General features: G+C 38.1%; 1 protein-coding gene and 1 long non-coding RNA gene across 2 annotated transcripts in view; both read left to right on the top strand.

Moving 5' to 3' along the window:
• LOC130916828 (uncharacterized) overlaps positions 1-13351 on the top strand; it is a 56726-nt gene that overhangs the window by 13942 nt on the left and 29433 nt on the right. The window lies entirely within an intron of this gene.
• phlda2 (pleckstrin homology-like domain, family A, member 2) lies at positions 4812-8579 on the top strand. Its single transcript, XM_057837857.1, has 2 exons — positions 4812-5353; positions 8177-8579. Exon 1 carries the CDS (start codon positions 4889-4891, stop codon positions 5315-5317), a length of 429 nt encoding a protein of 142 aa, XP_057693840.1. The 5' UTR covers positions 4812-4888; the 3' UTR covers positions 5318-5353; positions 8177-8579.

The following is a 13351-nucleotide window of genomic DNA, read 5'->3' as shown; positions in this document are numbered from 1 at the left end:
GATCGGACCCGATCGATCGGGATGCAAATCGATCGGGACATCTCTAAAAAATATATAATAATACACCAGACATGTCCAAACTACAGCTTGTGGGCCTGTGGCCAAGTTTTGAAATGTAAATGATGAAAATATTATTGAATATGGCCCTCACAAGAAGCTTCAGTTCAGCCTACATTCCGTTGCACTTCTCCGTTCTAACACTAGATGGAGTTAGATGCTTAAACAGTGTTTCTCCATTAGACCATTGAAATCAATGTTGGAAACGATGTAGAAGTTCAGGACAGTGTTACCTTGAGATAATACACGCGAGTTTTTTTGGGTTTTTTTTAAAACTTTGTTTTACTCCATTTCATATTATGAAAAATGATTCAGCAAAACTGAAAGACAATACGTACTGTAATAGATCATTCCCGCTCGCATAAAAAGTAATATTTTCTTTAAAAAATATTTTTTGAAAAAATCAAATTAAAATTTTGCTGCTTCAAGTACTCGTTTTATTAAAGTGTCGTTGTAATGGTTTGTTTTGAAAGTCCATAAAGTTTTATTGATTTGGGTGGATACACTGCTCTCTAGTGACAACAGTGAATATGACATAACTCATTACACATGGCTGAATCCAGCTGCTCCCTGTTTAGACCACCATAAGCTAAGTTTTTGTTTGAGCTAATATATATTTTTTTATGTATTCATAACTTAGTTTATAGGTATATTTAGCGGTTTTTTTGTGGGAATATGTGTTTGAATCATTTGGTAAAAAAAGATACTATTTTATAGCATTTAAGCTAGCGGACTTTTGCTTTTTAAGTCAGCCAATTGTTGTTTTGTTGTACTTACAGTATATACACTTATGTTCAAAACAACAATAAATTTTAACAATAAAACACTCGACATAAAACAACTGGTGTTCAAACGTCCATCTAGTCTGATCAATATGTAAATGTAAAGTCTGATTAAATTACTAAACTAATTTGCCTAACAAAAATCCGCTAGTTTAAATGCTATGTATGCTAATGTATTTACAATTCTCATCGTAAATCGCTCACACGTAACTCCTCAAAGTGTAGCTGTAAACTTAATTACAAATGCAAACAAAAACATATATTAGCTGAATCCAGCTGCTCCATGTTAAGACCACCATAAGCTAAGTTTTTGTTTAAGCTAATTTTTTTTTTTTTTTTTAATGCATTCGTAATTTAGTTTATAGGTATATTTAGCCGTTTTTGTGGGAATATGTGTTTGAATCATTTGGTAAAAAAAGATACTATTTTATAGCATTTAAGCGAGCGGACTTTTGCTATTTGAGTCAGCCAATTGTTCTTTAGTTGTACTTACAGTATATCCACTTATGTTCAAAACGACACACATTTGAACAATAGAACAATGAACAATGTTTAAGTTGACATAACTCATAACTAATGTGTGTGTGCGCTCCTGCAGCCAGGGGATACAATTTTTGATGAGGCGTAACTACATTGGCAAGACACCGGTGGTGGCTCTGTTGTTCAATTAGCGTCTTCAATGGGGCAAATTGAAACTCCGCTCAACATTTTGACGGTGGTCTCTTGCGTTTCATGGTCCACATTTTCATTCATCGGTTCTTACTTAGCGGTTGTTGGTTAGGTTTGAAAATATTTTGCCCTTTTCGGTCTTCGGGTGGTTTTGGCTAAGCAAATGACCGTCTAAGGTGCTAGGCACATGATCTGTTCGAAAAATAATTTTGTCCCATTATAAAATATCTTTTTTTCCATTTCATTCATTTATGTTGTTTGTTTTAGTGTTTTAGAACTTTTATAGACAATATTTTACAGGAAAACTCTTAATTCTAAAATCAATATATAGAAAAGTCAGTTAAATGCAATTTTCTGCCACCATGGGGGGCCTGGCCCCTTTGGCCCCCCCTTTAACTCTACCTATGGACCAAACCTACGCCCTTGATATTAACTGTATATGGTGGAAAACACTCAGGTGACTTGAAGTTCCGCTCTGAGACCCCCAATTTAGGCAACTTTCAAAATTGTCCCATATGCATGTGTGACACATCATTGGAAAGCTTAAAATCTCAATTTTCTGGGGGAAGAAAAATTTTGAGCAGGAGGGCTTTTTTGTAAAAAAAAAAATGTTTTTTAAACAGCAAAACCCTCTCTGGAGGTGAGAGCACGCGAGAACAGAATTACAGACGCCATGACTTTAACGAGATCTTATCACGTGCTTACTTTGTTTCGATCCAAAAACTCCACGTAGCATGTATCACTGAGTGTCAAGACTAGGGATGGGAATTGATAGGATTTTTACAATTCCGATTCAATTCTAGATATTGCTTAACGATTCGATTCTTTATCGATTCTCTTATCGATTCTAATTTCGGGAAAAAGAAGAACAAACATTTTGATTGGCATCAAGTTTGTTTAATCAGAAGTCAAAACCTTACAAACTCACAACGAGGTTAAAAGAGGCCCAAAGCCTCAATGTTAACTGTGGCAATAAGTTTTACTGAAACATTTTTCTAATAGAAATAAAAAATATTGGTATATTTTGGCATATAGGTCGTTGTTCTGCCTTTGGCAATGTCCCCAAACTTTTTCCTGTGAGGGCCACATAACTTTTCCCTTCTCTGATGAAAGGCCGGGGTCAGTTTGTAACAGAAAAAGTGTGACGATTGCAGGAGTGTGTAAATGTAAAAAAAATATTGTTTTTCAGAAAGCCACAATCAAATAACCCTCTGTGGATTCTACACGGGGAAAAAAAAGTAAATAAAATAAAAATAATAATATAATATAATAATAATAAATAATAATAGCACTATTAATTAAATAGATAATAACCAAATAACCCTCTCTGAGTTATTCACTGAAAAAGGCCAGGAAATAAATAACAATACTGAGGGAAAAAAACAAAACAAAAAAATTCAAAATGCTTTCTGGAATTGTTCAGGGGGCCGGACCAAATATGGAGCCGCGGGCCGTAGTTTGGGGACCCCTGTTTTTATTTACCAGTATATTGCAATGCATGCCTTTTAGTTTTTATGGTGCTTTCACGCTCAAGTGGTGGCGGCCTTGCGCTTCCTCACGCGAAGAAGAACGCGCTCATGTGAAGAAGAGCGCGCTTACACCAAAGAAGAAGAAATGCGCATCCAAGCGAGTGAGCGAGTTAGTGAGAAAAGGAAACACTGCCACGAGCCCAGGTTCTTTGTTAATGTTTGTAAAATATCTACAGAGCCAACGCCTGTATGTATCATCTTCTGTGTTGTTGTTGTGTGTTTCCACTCGCGATCAGACACTTAAATCCAGTTGTGTAGTGGTTTAAACGATGGGCTAATGCTAGCGAACGCATGCTAACTGTTTGTTATTACTGTTAGCAACTAATCATCGCTGATTTACGTTGATGCAAACCTGTTTGTTACTGGGGACGAAATTGATTTGTTTTATTTCTATTTTTAGATTCAAGTGATGGTTGAATAAAGTCAGCAAATTATACCAACGTCTTCTGCATCGTCATTTGGGAGTTTAGCTAGCTGTATAGCCAGGACTGAGCCTTAGCGTCTCGGTGAGGACGCGAAGTGAAGACACACTTTCGAGCGTTCGAACCTACGTGCTGTCATTGTTATGTTTACGGCGGCAATGCTCGTGCTAAACTATCGTAACCTTTCATTTTCACCCTTTTTCCTGGTGAAGTGTAGCCAAACTTTGGAGCGAGTGGTTCTTGGCGCCATGCTAGTTTGATGCGTCTGGACAACAAGACACGTCACGACGCAATATGCGTCTTTAGGGATCGTTAAAGAGATCGTTAAGGCTTTTTCATTATGATGTCGAAGCCTCGAAACACTCGGAACCGGTTCCAAATTGGAATCGGATTTCGATTCCCATCCCTAGTCAAGACACAGCTGTGAATGGCCACAGCTGGATTTTTGGGGGGATTTTATGGGTGAAACATGGTCATATAACAAGGGTCGCGATGCAGAAATCGCAGACATCAAGGAGTGGTCGAGATTTTTTGTTGTTGTGATATATTTACCCTTTTTAACGTTTTTTTTTTTTCAACTATTTTTTTGTTTGGATCAATTATTTATCATCTAACATATCGGAGAAAATGCGACAGTAATAAAAAAATACAATTAAGCGATAGTTATGAGGTAGATATCTGTGACTTTTTTACAGACAGCATTTTTTCATTGGGACATAATTTGTTTAAAAGTTTAAAATATGTGAGTGAATAATTTTTTTAAGTGTTTTTTTTTTTTTAAACAAAATATGAGACATCATTGAATGATTCTAAGCTAAAATCGACAGACATTTTGAATAATGAATATAATTAATTACCTTCATTTTATAGCTGGGTTGAAACAAAAGCGGTTGCGCGACGTCTGTAAACGGGGGTTTTCAGGGTAAAACGGACAAATTGAAAATAGTTCGGGGGCTTCATGTGCCAAGAATCTGCTATGGCAGCATTGTTCTATTAAAACACAACATCTGTTTTGCCTTAAAATACAGTAGTTTCGAGTGCAAGAGCAGAAACTGCTTTTTACAGCCTTGTCTGTGTTTTCCGCCATATATCAATTATAATTGAAGTGTATTTCTTCCATATGTCTCCTTCAAAGAAGCCGCATGAGTTTGTAGAAGTTTGTGAACTAGGCAGCGTGATGCGCTTTGGTGAATAATTGACATGTTGGGTGTGTGCTGTATAGTTCGGGCCACCTTTAGCTTTTCGGCTCCCTGATCCCTCCCACGCACAGATTCTTGAATGAAGCTCAGATACATTCTCGAGCGAGTGACGTCAGTGGGAAGGGAAGACCTATATAAGCGCTCCACCCGCCGCGTAGCTCTTCATTGACAAATCGCCGGTGATTCGACGCGCATGAACCGGGGCGCCCGCGAGCGGAGCTCCTTTTAAGATGAAAATGTCGGCCAGCGACATGTCCCCGGTGCTGAAAGAGGGCGAGCTGGAGAAAAGGAGCGACAACCTTCTCCAGTTCTGGAAGCGGAAGACGTGCGTCCTGACCCCGGACGGCCTCAACATGTACGCCGACGCGCACAAGCGCTCCAGGGGCAAAGAGCTGAAATTACAGAGCATTAAAAAAGTGGACTGCGTGGAGCGCACCGGAAAGTTCGTCTACTTCACCATCGTCACCACCGACGACAAGGAGATCGATTTCCGCTGCCCCGGCGAGGACAACTCGTGCTGGAACGCCGTCATCACCATGGCGCTCATCGACTATCAGAACCGCATGGCCATCCGGGACTTTAAGACGCGCCAGGACGGCGAGATCGACGGCGCTGGGAGCGAGTGCGGGTTCGAGAGACGCGCGGCCAGAGCGCCCTGATTGGACCGGACCGCGCCGTCTCCCTCTCCTAATATGGTCAGTATATAAGTTTGCCATACTTTGCTTAATTTAAGACGGTTCAAAAGTAAAATGATCGTGAATAAATCATTTGGGAAAGAAAAAGAGGAGTTAAAAGGGGAAAATGATACATTAAAAATAAAAAAAAAAGTGGAATAAACACATTTTATATGAAAAAAATCCTAAAAACATGAAATAATGAATGAATAATTAAAAAAAAGATATGTATTTTTAAAATTCAAGTAAAATTTAAACAATTTAAAAAAGTATGTATTGTATGTAAAAAATGTAAATGTACACATTTATTTTTTTTACATTAAAATTAATGAAAAAATAAAAAATTTAAAAATGAAAAAAAAATTCAAAAGGAAAAATTACAACAATTTAATGAACATAATTTGAAAATAAAATGAATTATTATGATGAACTCACTGCATGGTTGCATCTAAAAAATCCTAAAAACATGAAATAATGAATGAATAATTAAAAAAAAGATATGTATTTGTAAAGTTCTAGTAAAATTTAAACATGTAAAAGTATGTATTGTATGTAAAAAATGTAAATGTATACATTTAATTTTTAAAAATCAAACATAATTTGAAAATACAATGAATTATTATGATGAACTCACTGCATTGTGCATCTTGGCCAACCAGAACAAAATTTTAGGGTTACCAGAGAACTACACTGTTTGGTTCTGTGACTTTTTAGATTTTATTATTTTTTTATTATTTCGTTATAGTATTTTTGTTTAATTTGCTTTAATTGCTCAAAAATGAACAGAGGGTGACCAAAAACAAACGGGGATTGAGCCCAAACCAAAAGGAAGAGACTCCAAACCATCAGGAAGTGATTGAAAATGAACAGGTGTAGTGACCAAAAATCAACAGGAATTGATTCTAAATGAACAGGAAGTGACCCAAACCATCAGTAAGAGACCCAAAATAAACAAGAAGTGATTCAAAGTGAACATGTAGTGAGTCAAAACAAGGAGACATCCGAAATGAATAGGAAGTGAATCAAAATCAACAGGAATTGAGTACAAATCAATATCAATAGATCTGAAATCGACGGGAAGTGATTCAAAATGAACAGGAATGGAGCCAAAAAAACGTTAGAAAGAGACCCAAAACACACAGGAAGTGATTCAAAGTGAACGACAAGTGATTCGAATGAACAGAAACTCAACAGGATGTGACTCAAAATCAACAGGAACTGAGCCCCAAATCAATACAATGTGATTCAAAATAAAGAAGAAGTGATTCAAAATCAACAGGAAGAGACCCGAACTTAGCGTATGTGATTCAAAATGAACAGGAAGTGACCCAAAATCAACACAATATGAGCCGCAAATTAACAGGGAGAGATCCAAAATGAATAGGAAGTGACCCAAATCAACAAGAATCGAGGCCCAAATCAACAGGAAGTGATTCTAAACGAACAGGAAGAGACCCAAAATCGACAGGAATTTAACACCAATCAACGGTGGGGGTGGGGGGGTTCAAAATCAACAGGAAGTGATTTAAAATGAACAGGAAGTGACCCAGAATCAACATGTATTGAGCCCAAATGATTAGGAAGAGACCCGAAATACACAAAAAGTGATTCCAAGTGAACAGGAAGTGACCCAAATAACAGGAACTGAGCCCTAAAACAACAGGATGTTATTCAAAATAAACAGGAAGAGACCCAAAATAAACAGGAAGAAAACCCTAAATCAACAAAGTGACCCAAAATTAAAAGGAAGTGGCCTAAAACATACTGAGCTGCCCAAAATGGACAGGAAAGCGACCAAAAATGGAAAGGAAACGACCACAAATCTATAGGGAGTGACCCATAATCAACAGGAAGTGACCTAAAATCAACAGGAAATGATCTCAAATCAACAGGAAGTGGTCTAAAATCCACAGGAAATGATCTCAAATCAATAGGAAGTGACTCAATATCGACAGGAAGTGATCCCAAATGAACAAGAAGAAACCCAAAATATACAGGAAGAGACCCAAAATAGGAAGTGACCTAACATCAACAGAAAATGGCCCAAAATAGGAAGTGACCCAAAATGAACAGGAAGTGGTACAAAATGAACAGGAAGAGACCCGAAATATATAGAAAGAGACCCAAAATAAATAGGAAGTGACCCAAAATGAACAGGAAGTGGTACAAAATGAACAGGAAGAGACCCGAAATATATAGGAAGAGACCCAAAATAAATAGGAAGTGATCCAAAATCAACAGGAAGAAACCCCAAATATTTAAGAAGTGACCCAAAATCAACAGGAATTGAGCCAAAATCATTAGAAAGAGACACAAAATACACAGGAAGTGATTCAAAGTAAACAGGAAGTGACCCAAATAACAGGAACTGGGCCCTAAAACAACAGGATGTGATTGAAAATAAACAGTATGTGATTCAAGATCAACAGAAAGAGACCCAATGTTAACAGAAAGTGATTCAAAATAACCAGGAAGAGACCCAAATGGAAGTCCTAAGTTACTTCTTCTGTTTTATTTTGTGGAATTTTCAGGTCACTTCCTGTAGATTTTTGTTCACTTTTGGAGCATTTCCTTGTTAAATCATGGTCCGCCATTGACGGCGCTAGACACCCTATCGATATGAAGCGGCCTTTCATCGCCCCTTCAGGGCGGCCATATTGGTAGGGGCAACATTCCCATGAAAGTCAATGCACTGACATTAAAATCAAGTCATAAGTAGCTTATTTCGCTACCGATTTTTAACATTTTTTAAAAATTCAAAGCATACGATGTTTACTCACTGATTGGACGCCTACTAGCGATAAATTAGCATTTATTTACATTTTTGAATTTCTTTCCACGTAGGCCACACGCGTGTGCGGAGCATACGAGACAATAATCATCCGAGGACCAATCCACGACGTCCGGCGGATCGTCGTCGCCGATCCGGCGGACGTTTTCCAAACTTCACTCGCTTGGACTGAAAAGTGAAGAAGAAAAATCATGTCTGCTTATTTATTTGTTTCCTTTTGAAATGATGTCTATGTATTTATTTCCTGAAATTTCGACATCATGGGAAGATTGTTTTGTTTGAATGACGAAAAAAGTAGTGAGGAGTAACAAAGTATATTTACTTTGAACTATTTATTTGTTGACTCTTTTCTACTCCTAAAACAGGCTTGTTACTGTTGTCAATCTTTGTGGACGACCATGATGATGATTTCCGTTGTGTCAAATTGACAGTAAAAATGGCGACTTTTGTACATTTCACGGTCTCTTTGTGTACTTTACTCGAGTATCTTTTTTTTCCGCACGAGTACGTTGACTGAACTCATCAATGACCTTAGTCAATGACGTCTGGTCGTTTTCTGTTCAATTTGGGTCATTTCTTGTTATTTTGTGCCATTTCTGGGTCACTTCCTGTAGATTTTAGGTCACTTCCCATTGGTTTTCGGTCATTTCTTGTTATTTTGTGCCATTTCTGGGTCACTTCCTGTTGATTTTTGGTCTTTTTTTGTGTTATTTTGTGCCATTTCTGGGTCACTTCCTGTAGATTTTAGGTCACTTCCTGCTGGTTTTAGGTCACTTCCTATTGATTTTTGGTCATTTTTTTGTTATTTTGTGTAATTTCTCGGTCACTTCCTGTTGAGTTATGGTCATTTGTTGTCATTTTATGCCATTTCTGGGTCACTTCCTGTTGATTTTGGGTCACTTCAAATTTTTGGTCACTTTCTGTTGATGTTAGGTCACTTCCTGTTAATTTTGGTTCACTTTCTATTGATCTTAGGGCACGTCCTGTTGATTTTGGGTCACTTCCTGTTGATTTTAGGTTACTTCCTGTCGATTTTCAGTCATTTGTTGTTATTTTGGGCCATTTCTGGGTCACTTCCTGTAGATTTTAGGTCACTTCCCATTGGTTTTAGGTCACTTCCTGTTGCTTTGTGGTCATTTCCTATTCATTTTTGGGTCACTACCTGTTGTTTTAGGTCACTTCCTATTGATTTTTGGTCATTTGTTGTTATTTTGTGCCATTTCTGGGTCGCTTCCTGTTGATTTTAGGTCACTTCCTGTTGGTTTTTGGTCATTTCCTGTTATTTTGTACCATTTTTGGGTCACTTCCTGTTGATTTTGGGTCACTTCCTATTATTTTGTGCCATTTCTGGGTCGCTTCCTGTTTATTTTGGCTCACTGTTGATTTTAGGTCACTTCATGTTGAATTTTGGTCTATTCCTATTGATTAAGGGTCACTTCCTATTTTGGGCCACTTTCTGTTGATTTTAGGTCGCTTTCTATTGATTTTGGGTTACTTCCTGATGATTTTGGGTCACCTCCTGTAGATTTTGGGTCACTTCCAATTTTGGGTCACTTTCTGTTGATGTTAGGTCACTTCCTGTTGATTTTAGGTCTCTCCATGTATGTTTTGGGTCTCTTCCTGTTGATGTTAGGGTCACTTCCAATTTTGGGTCACTTCCTGTTGATGTTAAGTCAGTTCCTGTTGATTTCGGGTCACTTCCAATTTTGGGTCAGTTTCAGTTGATGTTAGGTCACTTCATGTTGAATTTTGATCACTTCCTATTTTGGGCCACTTTCTGTTGATTTTGGGTCGCTTCCTACTGATTTTGGGTTACTTCCTGTTGATTTTCGGTCACTTCCTATTTATTTTGGGTCTCTTATTGTTGATTTTGGGTCACCTCCTGTTGATTTTGGGTCACTTCCAATTTTGGGTCACTTCCTGTTGATTTTAAGTCTTTGCCTGTATATTTTGAGTCTTTTCCTGTTGATGTTAGGGTCACTTCTAATTTTGGGTCACTTCCTGTTGGTCTTGGGTCACTTCCTATTGATTTTGGGTCACTTCCTGTAAATTTTTGGTCATTTTTATTTTGTGCCATTTCTTGGTTACTTTCTTATGATTTTAGGTACATTCCTATTTATTTTTGGTCACTTCCTGTTGATTTTGGGTCCTTTCCAATTTTGGGTTACTTTCTGTTGATGTTAGGTCACTTCCTATTGATTTTGGGTCACTTCCTGTTGATTTTGGGACACTCTTTGTTGTTTTTTTTTGGTCACTTCCTGTTGATTTTGGGACACTCTTTGTTGTTTTTTTTTGGTCACTTCCTGTTGATTTTAGGACACTTCCTGTTGATTTTGGGTCACTCCCTATTTATTTAGGGGTCACTTTCTGTCATTTCAGGTCACTTCCTGTTGATTTTAGATACCTTCCTTTTGATTTTGGGTCACTTCATATTTATGGTCACTTCCTGTTGATTTTAGGTCACGTCTTATATATTTTGGGTTACTTCATATTTTGTGTCACTTCCTGTTGATTTTGGGTCACTTCCAATTTTGGGTCACTTTCAATTGATGCTAGGTCACTTCCTCTAGATATTTGGTCACTTCCTGTTCATCTTCGCTCACTTCCTGATAATTTTGGGTCACTTCCTGTTGATCTTAGGTCACTTCCTGTTGATTTTTGGTCACTTCCTATTTATTTTGGGTCACTTCCTGATGATTTTGGGTCACCTACTGTTGATCCTGGGTCACCTTCTGTTGATTTTGGGTCACTTCCAATTTTGGCTCACTTTCAGTAGATGTTAGGTCACTTCCTGTTGATTTTGGGTCACTTCCTATTTATTTTGGGTCTCTTCCTGTTGATTTTGGGTCACTTCCCATTTATTTTGGGTCACTTCCTGTTGATCTTGGGTCACTTCCAATTGTGGGTCACTTTCTGTTGATGTTAGGTCACTTCCTATTTATTTTGAGTCACTTCCTGTTGATTTTGGGTCACTTCCAATTTTGGCTCACTTTCAGTAGATGTTAGGTCACTTCCTGTTGATTTTGGAGCACTTCCTATTTATTTTGGGTCTCTTCCTGTTGATTTGGGGTCACTTCCTATTTATTTTGGGTCACTTCCAATTGTGGGTCACTTTCTGTTGATGTTAGGTCACTTCCTATTTATTTTGAGTCACTTCCAATTTTGGGTCACTTCCTGTTGATCTTAGGTCACTTCCTGTTGATTTTTGGTCACTTCCTATTTATTTTGGGTCACTTCCTGATGATTTTGGGTCACTTTCTGTTGATTTTTGGTCACTTCCTATTTATTTTGGGTCACTTCCTGATGATTTTGGGTCACCTACTGTTCATCCTGGGTCACTTTCTGTTGATTTTGGGTCACGTCCAATTTTGGCTCACTTTCAGTAGATGCTAGGTCACTTCCTGTTGATTTTGGGTCTCTTCCTGTTGATTTTGGGTCACTTCCTGTTGATCGTGGGTCACTTCCAATTGTGGGTCACTTTCTGTTGATGTTAGGTCACTTCCTATTTATTTTGATTCACTTCCTGTTGATTTTGGGTCACTTCCAATTTTGGGTCACTTCCTGTTGATCTTAGGTCACTTCCTGTTGATTTTGGGTCACTTCCCATTTATTTTGGGTCACCTACTGTTGATCTTGGGTCACTTTCTGTTGATTTTGGGTCACTTCCAATTTTGGCTCACTTTCAGTAGATGTTAGGTCACTTTGTGTTGATTTTGGGTCACTTCCTATTTATTTTGGGTCTCTTCCTGTTGATTTGGGGTCACTTCCTATTTATTTTGGGTCACTTCCTGATGATTTTGGGTTACCTACTGTTGATCTTGGGTCACTTTCTGTTGACTTTGGGTCACTTCCAATTTTGGCTCACTTTCAGTAGATGTTAGGTCACTTCCTGTTGATTTTGGAGCACTTCCTATTTATTTTGGGTCTCTTCCTGTTCATTTGGGATCACTTCCTGTTTATTTTGGGTCACTTCCTGTTCATTTTAGATTTCTTCTTATCATTTTTGGGTCGCTTGCTGTCCATTTTTAGTACTTCCTATCCAATTTGGGTCGCTTCCTGTTCATTTTGGGTTGCTTCCGGTTCATTTTTAGGGTGCTTCCTGTCTGTTTTGGGTCGCTTCCTTTTCGTTTTGGGTCGCTTCCTGTCTGTTTTAAATTGATTCCTGTCAATTTTGGGGCACTTTCTGCTGCTTTTTGGTTTCTTCCTATTTACTTTGGGTCGCCTCCTGTTGATTTGGTGGCCTTTTTGGGCCATGTCCCGATCAGTTCCTGTTGATTTTGGTGCACATAAAAAACAACCGTATAAAATGTCTAGTATTCCAAGCCTCCTGTACAAATGTTTCATGTTAAATCATTAGTTTCCATTGACGATGATCGATGTCCAATGCCATAGGTTAGGACGTCGATCGCCGTATACGGAAACGATGAGCGATTTGAGTACTTTGCGTGAGTACTTTTGGTGACCTAAGCAGCAGTTGAACTTGACGATGGGAACATTGTCAGCAGCCACATTTCTCAGTACATGCCACACACGCCAGTTCAAAGAAGAAGGCGGAAAGGGACTTTCCGGGCCGTTTATTGTCAGCGGAAGCCTTTCAAGCTAGTCATATCGCTGATAAACCACGCGAACTTTAGCCAATTTCAACACACCTTATTTTCAAGGTGCGGTGCAGTTTATCTGGCGCGTTTAGGATCTTTCAGAATGAGTTGGCAGATTTTCAAACCGTTGCTAAGGTATGGGATACACCGGAAAATAATCGCAGGTCGAATCAACAGTCAAATACCAAAGGAGAAGATGGGGAAACCCAGCAAATCACAGCAGAACAAACGACTTTTTTAAAAGCAATGTTTCGGTTTGAAAATTGCCTGAGAAATACTTTTGTGTCGTGCCATTTTTATGGTTTTTGTTTTAACGTTGGGGCATTTTCTTTCGATTTGTTTTTTAATTGCTTGAGAAATGAACAGGAAGTGACCCCAAATCAGGATTTGAGCGCAAAATCAACATGAATTGCGACAAAAATTAAAAAGAAGAGACACAAAGTCAACAGGAAGTGATGCAAAAATGAATCGGAAGTGACCCAAAATTAACAGGAATTCAGCCCAACATCAATAGGTAGAGACCTAAAATCAACAGGAAGTGAATCAAATTGAAGAAGAACCTAAACTAAACCTAAACCCGAACCGTAAACGCTACTAAAAAGGAAGTGACTAAATTCTGAATTTAAAATT

The sequence above is a fragment of the Corythoichthys intestinalis genome, chromosome 5 (assembly GCF_030265065.1).
Source record: "Corythoichthys intestinalis isolate RoL2023-P3 chromosome 5, ASM3026506v1, whole genome shotgun sequence".
In the NCBI taxonomy this organism is placed as follows: domain Eukaryota; kingdom Metazoa; phylum Chordata; class Actinopteri; order Syngnathiformes; family Syngnathidae; genus Corythoichthys; species Corythoichthys intestinalis.
Note: the sequence above shows the minus strand (reverse complement) of the source record. Positions and strands in the feature narration are given on the sequence as shown.